General features: G+C 47.7%; 2 protein-coding genes and 1 non-coding gene across 6 annotated transcripts in view; all 3 read right to left on the bottom strand.

Annotated features, from left to right (window-relative positions):
- Nucleotides 1–1,984: 1,984 nt before the first annotated feature.
- Nucleotides 1,985–2,231, bottom strand: LOC128335762 (small nucleolar RNA SNORD17). Its single transcript, XR_008311717.1, has one exon. It is a non-coding gene; the product is annotated as a small nucleolar RNA SNORD17 (small nucleolar RNA).
- A 1,168-nt stretch (nucleotides 2,232–3,399) lies between these two features.
- On the bottom strand, nucleotides 3,400–12,068 carry LOC128335590 (H/ACA ribonucleoprotein complex subunit DKC1-like). Its single transcript, XM_053274133.1, has 9 exons — nucleotides 12,064–12,068; nucleotides 9,886–10,064; nucleotides 7,476–7,540; nucleotides 7,063–7,149; nucleotides 6,004–6,095; nucleotides 5,374–5,558; nucleotides 5,173–5,237; nucleotides 4,078–4,198; nucleotides 3,400–3,638 (listed from the first exon to the last, which is right to left on the bottom strand). The coding sequence occupies exons 1-9, from the start codon at nucleotides 12,066–12,068 to the stop codon at nucleotides 3,559–3,561; spliced, it is 879 nt and encodes a 292-aa protein (XP_053130108.1). The 3' UTR covers nucleotides 3,400–3,558.
- A 1,754-nt stretch (nucleotides 12,069–13,822) lies between these two features.
- Nucleotides 13,823–16,689, bottom strand: part of LOC128335745 (proteoglycan 4-like) — a 32,328-nt gene continuing 29,461 nt past the window's right edge. For all 4 annotated transcript variants that reach the window (XM_053274468.1, XM_053274469.1, XM_053274470.1 and 1 more), the window contains one exon: nucleotides 13,823–14,035. Coding sequence is in view for 1 of the 4 variants with exons in the window: in XM_053274469.1 (XP_053130444.1) it covers nucleotides 14,021–14,035 (15 nt within the window). In the remaining 3 variants the exon portion in view is untranslated. The remainder of the gene's footprint in view (nucleotides 14,036–16,689) is intronic.

The raw sequence follows: 16,689 nt of genomic DNA, 5'->3' as shown, positions 1-16,689 counted from the left end.
TAGCACCCCCTCTGGCTCCACTTCGGCAGCTGCTGCTTCTTTCTTGACAGCAGTCCTAGAAGGAAATAAATTTGGTTTGCATCTTTCAAGCTAAGCTCTTATGCACAGGTACAGGTGGTCCTCGTTATCCGTGGAGCTTCAGTTCTGGTCTATAGCCATGGATAACAAGTTAAGTCAATGGGAATGAATCGTTGGCACTTACCTGAATGGTCATTCTCCTCAGAAGCATGGATTGCATCCGAAACTATTATGGGTTGTGGGGACCTCCTGCTCCGAGACAGGGCCAATCAGAGAGCTCTTCCAGGAGGGAGGGGCAATCCCCTCATCCCTGAGACAGAAAAGGAAATGCCCAAGAGGCCAACAGCTGAACAGTAACAAGTAAGGGCCTAACCTGGACAGAAAAAATATATAAGAGCATTCTGTGCTAACTCCACACCCTTCGGGGGAGACGCCACCACCCCTGAAGAGGAAGAACCTCCCCACATATATACAGGTAACAGGAAGAACTGGATGAAAAGGCAGGGAGCAACCAGACGAACAAGTGGCCGGGTCGGATGCCATCCATACTTCTGAGGAGAATGACCATTCAGGTAAGTGCTAACGATTCATTCTCCCTCAGAAGAGGATTGAATCCGAAACGGTTATGGGACGTACCATGGCCGCTCTCAAATTGGGCGGGATACTGGGAGTCTGGTCCTAAACTGGAACCGCCCGCTGCAAAACTCGCCGCGCAAAAGAGGCATTCGCGGAGGCCCACTCTATCTTATAATAATGCTTAATAAAGGTTGAGATAGTAGCCCAAGTGGCTGCTCTGCAGATATCGGCCAGAGGAGCCAAGGCAGAAAAGGCAGCGGTAGCAGCCGCACTCCCTGTGGAATGGGCAGTAATCCCCTCAGGTACTGGCACCCCCCCCCCCCCCGTCGTGTATGCCAAGTGAATGTACAATCTCTAAATGAAACAAAGAAAGAGTCAGAGACCCTAATAGACTTGGTGTGCCGGAGATAAACACGAACCGCTCTGCGCACGGCCTGGGTATGCCATTCTTTCTCCTTTGTAGTGGAAGGACTGGGACAAAAGGAGGGAAGCATTAATTCCTGGGTTCTATGAAACAAAGAATTTACCTTATGAACAAAAGTGGGGTCAGTACAGAGAAGAACATAATCCGGAAAGACTAAGCACGGCTCCTTCCTTACCAATAAAGCGCCATGGTCGGAGATCCGGTGGGCAGAGGTAATGGCTACGAAAAACAAAACCTCCAGGGTGAGGAGCTGCAATGAAACCGTTCTTATGGGCTCAAAGGGGTGTTTTGTGAGCACCCTGAGAACCAGACCTAAATCCCACGTGGGAAAGCGAGGGACTGGTGGAGGCCTGAGTGCAGAGGCCCCTTTTAGGAACCTCTGCATGTGCGGATGCCCGGCCAAGGACGGGACCCCTGAAAGCTGAAGAGCAGATGAGATAGCAAACATCTGGCGTTGAAGAGTATTTGGCCGAAGGCCCTTATCCAGACCCGCTTGTAAGAATCCCACTAAGAGGAGAGCAAGCATATGGATCTCCTACTCCTGAGCTGTCCATGTGCAAGCCACTTCAGTAAGGCTTACTCCAGGGATTCTGAAATTCAGGTCTCCAGATGATGTTGAACTACAATTCCCAGCACTCCTTGCCAGAATGTCAGGGGGAAATGGGAGCTGTAGTCCAACTGCTGGGGAGCCAAGTGTGTGAGCTCCTGGCTTACGCCGTCCCTTTACTACTGTGCCCCATTCCCCCTCTAGAAAGCAGGAGGAATTTTTGTTTCTTCTTTTGAGCAACTGTTACAATTATATACTGCCCACCAGACAGTTCACACTAAAGCACACCTGTGCACAGAGTGTGTGCAAGACAATGAGACAATCTGGCAAAGGGCAAGCTGTACGGGGTGCTTAATACCATCTACTTCTATTCAGGCACTCTGTACTTTTTGCCAGAGAAAGGCGCTTCCGGGTGGCATGTGATCAGAAAGTTTCATTCTTCTTGGCGGAGTCAGAGTCCCTCGGGAAGGGACCCTGGCCTGCTCACTCTGCCCAGGCCCAGCCAGAAGCCAGCCAAACAGCCCCCTCGCCCTCAGCAGAACACTGCAAGGCCAGAGGCTGTCTGGAGACCACACAGCATCAGGACCCTAGAACAGGAATCCAGATGTGGCAGGAAGGGCAGAGCAGCAACACTCCGAGAATGGATAAACTTCATCATCATTTCACATGTAGCCCTGAGCAAGCGCAGGTTAGGGGAGATGCCGAAGAAATCTCTAAGGACAGATGATTCACACAAGGCGATTCCAGAGTCCCAGATCCCGATCCCAGTCGCAGGGGAGTGGGCATGCTATCATCTCTGGCCTGTGGGTTCCCCAGAGGCATGATGGACTGCTGTAGGAATGCTAGACTAGATGGGCCTTGGGCCCAAACCAACATAGCTGCTCTTCTGCTCAGATACTAGTCTTGGGAACCAACCAAAAGGAGGCCCACCATTTCTCAACTGTCTATAGCCAAAGGGTGTAGAGACAAGCTTTATGCTAACAAGCATGAACCCTTTGCTAGGCAGGGTTTGCCTTGGATAGGCGACAACATGTGAGCACTGTCTGCTGCATGATATTCCCTTCAGGGGATGGGCCATAGCTCAGTGGTAGAGCATCTGCCTTGCATGCAGCAGGTCCCATGTTCAGTCCCTGGCAGCATCTCCAGATAGGAGCTGGGAAAGACTCCTGCCTGACTCCTTGGAGAGCCACTGCCAGTCAGTATATACAACATGGTCTGACTCTACATAAGGCAGCTTCCAATACTCCTATGTAACTATATAGCTCTTCCTATAAAGCACTGCACATTATTATTATTATTATTTTACATTTATATCCCACTCCTCCTCCAAAGAGCCCAGAGCGGTGTACTACATACTTGAGTTTCTCTTTCACAACAACCCTGTGAAGTAGGTTAGGCTGAGAGAGAGGTGACTGGCCCAGAGTCACCCAGCTAGTTTCATGGCTGAATGGGGATTTGAACTCAGGTCTCCCCGGTCCTAGTCCAGCACTCTAACCACTACACCAAGGGAATGAATTCCTTTTGACCAACAGAAGTGTTGGGTAGTATCAGCCATTCTAACAGAAACTCTCTTTTTGTTCACCAAATGTCACCCCCAGACAAGGGTAGATTTACAGGCTAACTGTGAGTGGCTCTCTTCCTGTGATTCCTCACCTGGGTTAGAGTGATAACCTGTGTAAGCATGCATCTTCTTTCTAACTGCCTAGAGCCTTTGGAGTCAGTCAGATAGATAGATAGACCCTGCAGAGTGTCACTTTGATTATGCTTTTAGTCACTTTTTTACAAGAGTTATGCAAAGTGGCACACCACAACAGACACAAGGTTGTTAAGACTATACAACAAAAGCTACTGTGGTTTATTTGCCATACAGGTGCAATGTGAACAGTGTCACTCCTACTGCCAGTTTTAGATCAGAGGCAAATGCCATCATTAACCACCAAGCCCTTCTGGGTTTACAGGAGAAAACCACGCACAGAGGAAAAGTCAGAACAAGTCAGCTGCATGAAAGGATCTTGAGTAGAGGAAGAGTAACCCAAAAAGAAGTATTCCACTCTGCCAAGTGAGCAAAGAACCCTGCAGGATACAAGCAACGGGAAACAAATTCACAAAGTTTATTGATCCTACAATCAATAAACTGACAATAAACTTTCTCAAAGTTTATGGATCCTACAATCAATAAACTGACAATAAACTTTCTCAAAGTTTATGGATCCGACAATCAATAAATCACCCTAGTTATTCTGGGTAGTTCTCTCGTGTAGCTAAGCACAGTCAAGTATGATGGCAGAACCCACACTCTGCAAGCAGACAGTCCTGGGTTCAGTCCCCGCAATCTTCAGTTCAAGCAGAACGACATAAAATGTAAAATGCTTCAGCCTAGGATCTCGGAGAGCCACTGCTGGTCAGAGCAGACAGCACTGGGCTAGATGGTCTAACTCAACCTGCTTCTCAAACACACAATTCAAAGTGCACACATCTACGAGGATCTGGATGCCCGCCGCAGGTTTCTCACCTGTGCAGATTGCCTCTCCTTTCGTGGTGATCACAACAATCTCCTGATTGACCTCAATGCCATCTTCATACCGTAGTAGGCCAGGCAGCATGATCTTTGCACCGTAGCAGATGGCATTCACCTGAATGGAAGGGCAGAGCATGTCAGTGGTCTAGCTTGAAAAACCGGCACCTGAGAAGTAGCCTCCAGCCCAGAGCTGCACGACTTCTGTGCTCTCTAGCTGTTGGACTACAGCTCCCATCAACCCCAGCCCCAGCGGCCAGGGATGACGGGAGCTGTTGAACAGCCTAAGAGGTCTTTAATCAAGTGGCAGCCCAAGTAAGTACCAATACTAAACCAAACATCCCCAAACAGAACTGGAGAGGGGAGCTGGTCTTGTGGTCGCAAGCATGACTTGTCCCTTAGCTAAGCAGGGTCTGCCCTGGTTGCATATGAATGGGAGACTAGAAGTGTGAGCACTGTAAGATCTTCCCCTGAGGGGATGGAGCCGCTCTGGGAAGAGCAGAAGGTTTCAAGTTCCCTCCCTGGCTTCTGCAAGAGAGGGCTGAGAGATTCCTGCCTGCAACCTTGGAGAAGCCGCTGCCAGTCTGTGAAAGCAATACTGAGGACCAATGGTCTGACCCAGTATGTGGCAACTTCCTACGTAAAGTTAGAAGCTTTGGATTATCTGCTAACTTCTCCTCTGCTTTATTCATGGGCAAAAGCAGAATTATGCAACACATTCAGTTACCTAACCAAAATCTACTCAATTTGTGTAATTTATTCAGATTATAGAAATCTGGCTCTCAGTTGGCACAGAATTCGGATTCCACCTCCAAAACCTCACAGCATCAGTTGCAATTGTATTCCACTTTACACTGCAGTTTCTCTAAAGAATTGTGGCTCTGCAGTCATTTAGCACATACTGATCTACAGTCATAACTCTCATTACCTAATTAAATACATTTTTGCTATGATCGTTCATGTTTTTAGTCCATGCCTTTCCTTGTTGTGCTGGTCATAGACCGTAATAAACTTTGAACTGAACCGAGGCCATGTCTATACAAATGGGAGGGCAGCAGCTGAAACAGATTTTCCTGCCTTGTGGGAACTTACCCTTGAAAGCTGAGCCTCACTCTCTATTGCATTGTGCAGCCGTACGATTCCCACATACTCTTTGCCTGGAAGACGACAAAAGAGCAGTCAGGAGGGGCCACAAGAAGTTTACTATTCCACCTCTGTGCAGCAGCTATGGCTGACACAACACTTAACAATGCACCATCGTTTTCCAATAAGAGAAAAAAGCAGACGGCATACCTGCACTTTGCTGAGACTTGACCAGCCGTGTTGCACGCTCAATGCAGACAATCAGGCACCCTGTCACTTTGGGGTCCAATGTGCCACTATGTCCCGTCTTCTCAACACGGAGGATGCGACGGATCCAGGCCACCACCTCATGGGAAGAAGGATTGGATGGTTTATCCAGGTTGATGAAGCCCGTCCTAGGACAGAACCACAGTGATTACTCCCAGCCACCTTTATAGAGGTCATTCTCTGCTCACTTTTCAAAGAACAAGACTGAAATTAAGACATGCATTTGTCTTAAAGTAACAACCTTATGCCAAAAACAAGAATAGAGAGGTTGCAAAACCAGCAATCGGAAAAGACTAAACACACAGGCACGTTGAGGAAAAAGGGATGTCCATTCTCTGCAGGGTCCCCCAGCCCTGGGATTCTGGAAATAGACACATGACCAATATTGCCATGTCACTACATGAACCCCACTCCCCAGGGCTTACAGGGTAGGTAGAAGAACTTCACCTACCATTTATGCTCATCTTGTGCTCATTTATGCCCTTCAGATTCTGAATTACTGAATGCCATGCCCAAGTTGCAGGAAACACACAAAAGGGGGAATATGTACTCTGGGTTTCCAGAGGATCTTACCTCACATACTCAGCAATCTCTCTTTTCAAGGGATTGCAGCCGGAGGGGAGGGGTGTGTAGTGCGCTGTCCTTAGGTTCAGCTTGTCAAAATTCTGCACAATCCAAAGCAAACCAAAATCCACACAAATCTTACAACCACCATGACATATATTCTCTTACACAAGAACACCGACCCATTATACAATGACGCCAAAAACCAACCACCCAATAATCTACTACAAAAGTGATTGGTTGTAGGACTGGGCGAATTGCTTGGTGCTAGAACTACCGTAGACCTATCATTCCATATTTCACTCTCTGTGCAACATTTTATTTAATGAAAGCTTGCCAGATCAAGCTTTAAAAAACCATGCATGAGTTACAAGTTGCTCGGTCCTTTTCAAGAGCTCAGTGGGATTGGAAGTTTCTGCTCTTAGCCAATGTAATCTACAGCTCCCAGTGAGAATAGAAGAACAGCCTTGCTAGATTAGACCCAAAGCCTCTCTAGTCCAGCATCCCATTTCCCACAGTAGCCCACCAGTGGATCCTTCTGGGAAGCTCATGACCAGGAGATGAAGGCATGCCTCCTTACCTGTTGTTGCTCCCCTGTAACTGGTATTTACAGGTGTCCTGCCTCTGAGCCTGGGAGGTAGCCTCTAGCCATCAGATAGCCCCACGTTTGTTTATTTAACTATATATTTTCTTCCTCCAAGGAGCCCAGTTAGTGAATAGGGTTATGCTTACCCCCAGAACCACCCTGTAAGGCAGGTTAGGCTGAGAGAGAAGGCCCAGAGTCACCAGTGAGGCTCCTGGCTGAAGGGAGATTTCATCTCCCTGGTCCTAGTCCAACACTCTAACCACTACACCACACTGGCTCTCAAAAGAACCCTTTTCAGCCCAGATGAGAGAAGTTAACTAGTTGTTCTTTGTCAGAAAAATTAAGGGCTTACATAAAAGAGAGTTTTAATGGAACTTTGAAAACTAGTTCTAATGTGATGACTTAAAAATGGTGAACTGCTAGAATGCATTACATTTCATTGTGACCATTTCTGTAAACAGATGAGTTGCACTTATCTTCACCTTGAGAAGCAGAGGCCACTGTGATGTGTCCAGCTGAGCCACTCTGGATTCAGGCTTGATAAAGAATTCTTCTGAGTATTGAATGTCCTAGGAAGAATGGAAAAGATGGATTATTAATTAGGATTTACTGGAGAAATCCTACAGCTGCTCTTGCAAGAATTCATTTGCTCAGAACAAGCTGCCTCTCCAAAACAAAACTGCAAAATGCTGCCTGACAAATATTAACTATCACAGATTATACATTTTCAGTGATCATCTTTGTACAGGGTGTCAGATCAAACAGCATCTTCCCAAGAAGCTCAGACAACAATTTTTTTTTTAAAACTGGCAACACTTAAGAGAACAGGACTGTTAAAAGATGTTGCCCTAAGTGCAGCTGGATATGCACAGTAAGGAAACTAAGGCAAACTCACAGCAACATCTTCAGCTAGCAAAGATTTTCTTTCTTTCTTCTTCTTGTGTTTCTTGGAAACAGAACCTATGTAAAAAAAGAAAAAGAAAAAGAGAAAGTTAGCACTTACTGGAGGCCAGATGGAAGCAAGACAGGAACAGAACTGGGGATCCTGCTCCCAATGCCTGCTGGGAGGGAGGCCAGACTTCTTGTTACCTGATCCTTCTATCTGGATCTAACCTGTCTATCAGGAGCAAGTAGAGGATGATAACCTATTGCCTCCTACAGTGTAAGAAAGCAATGCAGAATTCAAATTGCAGCATAGGGCAGTGCAGGAAAGGAGGGTATGGGTGGTACGGCAGAAGATCAGGACTACAGATATCCACCGCCTATTTCAGCTCAGAAAAGTCAGAGATGCTTTCTAGGTTTTCCCCTTTCATTTTCCCACTTCCGGGGGGGGGGGGTATTTTCCCCATTTCCCTCCCTTCAATTCTTTCTTAACATTCACCCTCACAAAAACACCCTTCTTCCCCATGCGCTTATGATGTACCTTCCATCTAGCTCATCTATCCACTCTGTAGCAGGTCAACTTAAGTCTTACGATTATGCCCTATACCAAGAACACCACTTTGCTCTTATAAATACCAGCCTGGCCTACACAGACTTCATTTTTACTGTGTAGTCTCCATATACAACAAAAGAACCCTTTTTAGAAGCCTGTGCAGTCATTTGGAGTGGGACGAGTGGCAGGGAGGAATAAAGTGCCAGATTTAGCCCTTGGGAGATGAGGCTGGTTTTGCAGATCACCCTGGCACAGTGAATGGCGGAAGAGCTAAGAAAAAAGAAAACAGCTTTATAGTAAAACCAGAACTTCTGCTGGGGTGGCAGGTGACCAGCTGTCAACTGAAGACATGGCAGTCAACACTAGCTCTGCTTTTTCTGCCCGACAAATCCAGGCCTAACCATCTGTCCTCTATTACTACAATGGCAGTCTTCCTTTTCCTGAGCTATTCAAACTGACAATACTTGGAGATACCAAGAAGGGAAGAATTTTCAGCGGAAGGCTTTTGCCATCAATACTGCCCCCACCACTCAGTATTTGGAGAGCAAGAGAGCAGTAGTGTTTCCTCTAAGGTGTGCGCACGCTCACTTTTCATATCCACACAGTTAATTCTAGATCCTGCTTGGACTGAATCGGGAAGGCCCCATTCTGAATGCACATGTGCATACACTGCCTTGATACTGACGCCTAGAAGAAAATTCATTCCGCACACTGATGAAAAAAATTAGAGAACACACTGCCTGGCAGAGGCTGTGAAGAACCAACAAGTGCTCCAATTATGCAAGATCAAGACCGTGGAGTTGAAGGACAGGCAAATGAGCTCCAGGGCAGGAATTAACCGCAGCTAGTTATTCTCTGTAGCTAAAGTCCAACACGTGACACATGCAGGCAAAAAGAACTTACCTGTACGCATTCAGCAGTGTTTTGCTTAAACATTTGCAGTTGGTACACAGAAAGGATTTCTGGCCACCGCAGGTGCTGGCTTGCCACCCTTGCAATACATAGCAGATAAGGGCCCAGTTTAAAGAAGACATGTGCAAATGCACAAGGCAAGTTCTTTATGCTCACCCAGGCCACATTTAAACCCAGTCTAACCACCCATGAAAGCAATCTACATGCAACAGTATTCTAGCAGCACGAAAAGCAACCACAAAAAATTGTTAATCCCCTGACTGAGAGGAAGGAATCAGAGTATATTATTATGTAGAGTATAGAACCCAATGTGCTCTTTTACACATTCCTATTTTAAGCACAGAGCTGCACTCAGAAAAATCAATGTGTGCAGACATGCAGAGGTGAAAACACCTCCGAGATGGGGCCGAGGGCATTCCCCCAAAGATCAATGCATTCAGGCTCCCCACATCACCAAGTCGTGGCTTCAGACAGACTTTTGGAGGGAAAAAAGAGGGGCTGTCAGTGGAAGCAGGAAAAGTCAACAAAAAGATCTTATACAGTACCTCCATAGAAAATGCCTCTGAGAATGCACGGAGTGCACTCCCAGCAGCCCCGTCTTCAAGCAGCGCCACCAGAGAAGAAAGGGCCTGCCTCCTTCCCAGCACGGAGGAGGATGCCCTCCCCCCGGTTCCTGGGTAGCCAGCCAGCGGCTTTTCCTCACCCCGTCTAGACTGGAAGGCTTCCAGGCTCCAGGAGGGAAACTCGGGCAACCCTAGAGATTTTTCTCCCGCCCGGCTTCTCGGGGGCGGAGGAAGAGGGAATCCCTCTTGTCCCCTTGGGGTCACGCAGCGGGGCCTGCCAGCACCTTCAGGCCAGCGCGGGGGGCCCACTCCACGCGCCCAGCGTGCCCCCCCCTTGCCTCGGTCCCCGCCCGCGGGGTCACCCTCAGCCCCACGCGCGCGAGCACGCTACCCACCTGGCTCGTCCGCCCTCTTGCCCGCGCCACGCGCTGCCCGCCACCAGCCCCAGCCGGAAGAGGCCTCTCCGCCCCTCCCTCCCGACAAGCACCGCGCGCAAGGGGCGGGGCCGGAGGGGGCGCGGGGAGGAGGAGGCGGGGCCTGCGGGTGGGCTCTCCTGACGCTGACGCCGCATTCCCTGTCGGGTCATCTGATACGCTCACGTGTCTGTCATCATCATTCTCCCCTCCCTCGTCAGGTGTCCTACTCCCCCCCTCCTTTTTGAATGGTAAAGTGTGCCGCTGTCGTCAAGACCATTTCGACTCCTGGCGGCACCCACAGAGTCCTCTGGTTACTAGAGGGTCATCTTACCTGCCCGCCGCCCGCCCGCCCGATCCGTTTCGCTTCTGGATTGGCTCATCACGCTCAGCCTCTCTATGTGTGAAAGGCGGCGTCGTTCAGTCTGCGAGGGGGAGGGGGTCAGCCGGGTCTTCTCCCCCGGAGGGGGTAGAGCCCATCGCGGGGGCTGCCTTGGCCCCCGTGGGCAGCTCCAGGGAGACCCTCAGCAGCAGAGGAGAAGGAGGAGTCAACACATGTGTGGATCAAGGTGATCCAGTTGACATAGTCTACCTGGACTTCCAAAAAGCTTTTGACGAAGTTCCTCATCAACGACTCCTGAGGAAACTTAGCGGTCAGGGGATAAGGGGACAAGTACCTGTGTGGATTGCTAACTGGTTGAAAGACGGGAAGGAAACAGGGTAGGGATAAATTGAGAGTTTTCGCAATGGAGGGAAGTAAGAAGTGGGGTCCCCCAGGGATCTGTACTGGGACCCGTGCTTTTTAATTTTTTAATCTAGAAGCAGGGGTAGTAAGCAGTGAGGTGGCCAGATTTGCAGTTGATACCAAACTCTTCCAGGTAGTGAAATCCAAAAGGGATTGTGAGGAGCTCCAAAAGGATCTCCAAACTGGGGGAGTGGGCGACAAAATTGCAAATGCGGTAAAATGTTGGCAAGTGTAAGGTGATGCACATTGGGATGAAAACCACCAACCAAGTATACGCTGATGGGATCTGAGCTGTTGGTGACTGACCAGGAGAGGGATCTTGGGGTCCTGGTGGACAGCTGGTTGAAAGTGTCGACTCAATGTGCAGCAGCTGTGAAAAAGGCCAATTCCATGCTAGGGATCATTAGGAAGGGGATTGAAAATAAAACTGCTAATATTATAATGCCTTTATAAAAAACTATGGTGTGGCCACACTTGGATATAAAATGTTAAATAATAATCTGCTTCCTAGTCTGAAACCACAGTTGGGGGACATAGATATATTTTGCCTAAACTGATTGCAAGCAGGTGACTTTTCCTTCTGTTTTGGCGCACACAGCACATGTGAAGCTTCCACTGGAGGTCGCAATGTGGCTAATACTCAACATAAATAGGTATATGGCAAGTGCACAGACATGTATTTTCTTATGCCACTGATATCCTGCCCTTCCTTCAGGATGGTGTACACAGTTCTGCCACCGCACTTTTATTCTGATAACAATCCTGTGAGGTATGTTGGGATGAGAGAGAGAGAGTATCTGGATGAAAGTCATCCAGTGAGTATTATAACTGAGGAGAGAAGGATTTGAACCCAGGTCTCCCAAGGTCTCATCCAGCACTCTACCTACTCCCCCACACGGGCTCTCAGTTGTGTGGGGTATTGGCTTCAGGAGAACAAGATGCTGGAAATCCTTCATTTTAGCAGAGTAGTGGTTGGCTACAAAGATTGGCTGGCATGAACTTTTAAAAAAGTTGAATCTTGCTACATCATAGGGGCTCCTGAAAACTGCCCTCGCCCAGGGCCCCGCAAAAGCTAGAGAAGGAGGTCCCACATGTTCCTGTTTGCCCACAGCCCCACACACCTCCAGGGACGGCTCTGCGCTACTTTCCAGGGCTTCTCAAAGACACCATTGGGAACTTTCCCAAAGGACAACACGCACCTGAGTCTCACTCTGCCCAAGATTGGGTGCTTGGATTTGGGGGTCTTTGTTTTGCCAATAAAAAGAGAAGAGAGGAAGAAAAGCGTCTGATTCCAGAGTGCTCCGGTGCAGACACACAAGGGGCAAAGAAGTGCTAACAGCCTGCTGGGCATTTTCCAACAGCAGTCAGGGTATGCATCATCTCAATATGGAAGAAAGCTCCCTCCAACTCCAAACTGCATTGCGTCGGTCCATCGGGAGAATGTTTCTTATGGCCCTAGTGACATTCTGTAGTATAAAACCCCAAAGGAAACAGACAGTGGAAGAAAATGCTTCTGAAAAGAGCATGAATATGTCTTGAGACCTATTTTCTTGGGAGTTTTCACAATGGCCCGGTCGAACCCAGTTGCATCATAGCAAGAGCATATACATAGCAATACCCCCCAAACCCAAGTAGGTTTGCACAATTTAAGATTACGGTATATATAACAATCAATATATGTCATCATCTCTAATAAAACGCTTGGTGTCCGTCCGTGGACGGGCATCAAGCGTGTGTTCGTGCCTCCCTGCCCTGTTCTGCACCTGCGCGAAGCGCAGGCGCAGAACAGGGCAAGGGAGACACGCTCGCCGGTACCCGGCGGACATCTTGGGCGGCCAGAAGCGGCTGCTCAGAAGAAGCCGGGAAGAGGCGGCGAGGGAAACGGCGGGGCCAGAAGCGGCCGCCGCGAAGATAGGAAAGAGGCGGAGGGGAAAGAGGCGGCGGGGGAAGCCGGCCGAGGTGGTGGCGGAGCCGCCGCCGAGGCCTGGCGTCGCCGCTAAAGCCGGCCAGGGGGGAAACTTTGGGGCCCGACTTCCCCACACTAGAGCCCGACATCCCCGCACCCCCCCCATGAACAAGGGCCAACATGGCCCAGGAAAATGCCACCGCGGCGGCCGCCGCCAACCGCCCTCCCAGTAGCCCGATCCCGCCTTCCCCGCTCCCCCACACATGAACAAGGGCCAACATGGCCCAGGAAAATGCCTCTGCGGCCGCCGCCGCCAACCGCCCACCCAGCTGCCCGAGACCTCCTTACCCAAAGAAGAACCAACCCCGACGACCGAGGAAAAAGGAGCTCACAAAAAGAGCTCCTCTCTCGGCAAAGACACTGCCCAGACTGCCGCTGGGCGTCCTTTACGCCCAATGCAACAGTCCGGGAAGAGGCTTGCCCGAGAAATGAGCTCTGCTTGCGAGCTCCTTTCTCCATCGCGTTCAAAACAGTGAGTAAAGTTGCCAGGTTGGGGGGGGGGAGCGCAAGACTCTTCTGGGCAGGGGAGAGGGGGAAGGGGGGAGGGCGTGGGGGAGGGGGCAGGGCAAGAGGGAGGGTTGGAGGGGGGAGGGCAAGAGGGAATGGGGCAGGGAGGAGGGCAAGAACGAGTGGGGCAGAGGGGAAGAGGGAGGGCCAAGAGGGAGTGGGTCAGGGTGGAGGGGCAAGAGGGAGTGGGGCATGGGGAGGGGAGAGGGCAAGAGGGAGTGGGGCAAGAGGGAGTGGGTCAGGGGGAGGGGGAGGGCAAGAGGGAGTGGGGCAGGAGGAGGGGAAAGGGCAAGAGGGAGTTAGGCAGGGGGAGGGGGAAGGGAAGGGCAAGAGGGAGTAGGGTGGCAGGAGGGACTGGGGCAGGAGGCTGACAGGAAGGGGAGGGTGTGAGCGGGGTGGGAGGGGGAGGAAGAGAGGACAGAGTGTGGGGCAGGAGGGAGGGTGGGACAGGAGAGACAAACAAACACACACACACACACACACACAAAGAAAAAAAAGATGAAGAACACATAAAGGGGGGTAAAAAGGCTAGCGCCCGTTGTTATAACGGGCTTAAAAATACTAGTTATATTATAAAGAGGGATACAACTATTTAAAGCCAAGGCATGAACATGTCTTGAGAAATTAAGTAAGCTTCCGGACAGAAGTAAGAATACAATACAAGTAGAAATAGACATAAACAAATAATAGGTTTGAACAAGTTAAGGCTTTGGTATCTATAATAATAAATATATCTAATAATATATGGAGAGATACTGTACAAGTATATAAAACCAAGGCATGAACATTTGAGAAATTAAGTAGGCTTCAGGTCAATGCTATAATAGGGTCGAATTCCGTTTCTCCCTCTTTGGCTTCACGCCCACAAAGACTGTCTTCAAGGGCACCGATCCATCTCCTCACACTGATCCTTTCTGTGGAAGTAAAACAGGTTTCTTTCTTTAAAGACCTGTGCACTTGCCCAAGCTCAAAAGTATTCAAATCCAGCCCAGAATGCCCGTTCCTAGAGGCAGGAATACAGGCAAGAGACCATGAAGGCAACAACTGCCAATTAGAGTTCAGGATTCTCCATAACAAGCAAATGTACAAGCAAATCAAGTCCTCTGGTCCTAGTGCTGTTTCAAATATGTGAACATATTGCAGCAGAAGGAGTTTTCACAGTGGTCAGGTCAAATGCAGTTCCATTATAGCAACAGCATATCAACACAAGTAGGAGTAGATGTAAACAAACAGTAGGTTTCTACAAGCTAAGACTTGGATATATTATTATTATTATTATTATTATTATTATTATTATTATTAATAGTAATCGCCATGACTCCACTCTCACAAATACTAAAAAAAACAGGCCTTGGATACCAAACATCTAAAACATCAAGTAAAATAAACCATCTGCTGTACATGGACAATCTGAAGTTGTATGGAAAGTCCCAGTCAGAAATCGAATCACTGCTAAACACTAAACACTATATCACAGTAGTGATATAGCAATGGAGTTTGGACTAGACAAGTGTACTGCATTAATAATGAACAGAGGGAAAATAACAAAAACAGAAGGAATAGAACTGCCCAATGGAAGCAACATCAAGAACCTGGAAGAGAAAGAACATTACAAATACTTGGGCATTCTCCAGGCTGATAACATTGCACACACTGAAGTTAAAAGAAAAATGGGAAGTGAATACATTAGAAAAATCCTCAAGTCCAAACTCAATGGCGGGAACACCATACATGCCATAAACACCTGGGCTATACCTGTTATCAGATACACTGCAGGAATAATAGACTGGACCCAGGCAGAGTGAGAGATGCTAGATCGTAAGACCAGGAAAATTATGACCATCAATCATGCTCTGCGCCCCCGCAGTGATGTAGATAGGCTATACCTCCCTTGCCGCTCAGGTGGAGGAGGAATGCTTCAAGTCCATCAAACAGTAGAGGAGGAGAAAAGAGGCCTTGCAGAATATATCAAGGACAGTGAAGAAGATGCACTTCAAATGGTCAAGAACAAGAAACTATTCAACACCAATGAAACAAAGCAGGCCTACAAGAAAGAACAAGTCAAGAACCGAGCAGAAAAATGGAAAAATAAGCCATTGCATGGTCAATATTGGCACAATATAACTGGAAAATCAGACATCACCAAGTGGCAATGGCTTAAGAATGGCAACTTAAAGAAAGAAACAGAGGGTTTAATACTGGCTGCACAAGAACAGGCACTAAGAACAAATGCAATAAGAGCAAAAGTCGAAAAATCAACAACAAACAGCAAGTGCCGCCTCTGTAAAGAAGCAGATGAAACCGTGGACCACCTAATCAACTGCTGTAAAAAGATCGCACAGACTGACTACAAACAAAGGCATGACAAGGTGGCAGGGATGATACACTGAAACATCTGCAAAAAATACAAACTACCTGTAGCCAAATATTGGTGGGACCATAAAATTGAAAAAGTTAAAGAAAATGAAGATGTAAAAATATTATGGGGCTTCCGACTACAGACAAACAAACATCTGCCACACAATACACCAGATATAACTGTAGTCGAGAAGAAAGAAAAACAAGTCAAAATAATCGACATAGCAATACCAGGGGCTAGCAGAATAGAAGAAAAAGAAATAGAAAAAAATCACAAAATACAAAGATCTACAAATTGAAATTGAAAGGCTGTGGCAGAAAAAGACCAAAATAATCCCAGTGGTAATTGGCGCCCTGGGTGCAGTTCCAAAAGACCTTGAAGAGCACCTCAACACCATAGGGGCCACAGAAATCACCATCAGCCAATTACAAAAAGCAACTTTACTGGGAACAGCCTATATTCTGCGACGATATCTATAACAGCAGCAACAACATTGACAATAAAATTCAGCCATCCCAGGTCCTTGGGAAGGACTCGATGTCTGGATAAAACAAACCAGTCAATAACACCTGTCTGGCTGTGTGAATGAATGAATGAATATAATAATAATGAAACAAACAACAACAACAACAACACAAAGATCTACAAAAGGAAATTGAAAGGCTGTGGCAGGAGAAGACCAAAATAATCCCAGTAGTAATTGGCGCCCTAGATGCATTTCCAAAACACCTTGAAGAGCACCTCAAAACCATAGTGGCCACAGAAATCACCATCAGCCAATTACAAAAAACAGCTTTACTGGGAAGAGCCTATGTTCTGTGACGATAACAACCACAACAATATTGATAATAAAATCCAGCCATCCCAGGTCCTTAGGAAGGACTTGATCTCTGGAGACAACAAACCAGCCAATAACACCTGTATGGCTGTGTAAACAAGAAATTACAACAACAACATCAACAATATCTGCAAAAAATACAAGCTATCTGTAGCCAAAAGTTGGTGGGACCATAAAATTGAAAAAGTTGTAGAAAATGAAGATGCAAAAATATTATGGAACTTCCGACTACAAACAGACAAACATCTGCCACACAATACACCAGATATTAATGTAGTTGAGAAGAAAGAAAAACAAGTCAAAATAATCAACATAGCAATACCAGGTGACAGCAGAATAGAAGAAAAAGAAAGAGAAAAATCACAAAATAC

Source organism: Hemicordylus capensis, chromosome 11 (assembly GCF_027244095.1).
Source record: "Hemicordylus capensis ecotype Gifberg chromosome 11, rHemCap1.1.pri, whole genome shotgun sequence".
In the NCBI taxonomy this organism is placed as follows: domain Eukaryota; kingdom Metazoa; phylum Chordata; class Lepidosauria; order Squamata; family Cordylidae; genus Hemicordylus; species Hemicordylus capensis.
Note: the sequence above shows the minus strand (reverse complement) of the source record. Positions and strands in the feature narration are given on the sequence as shown.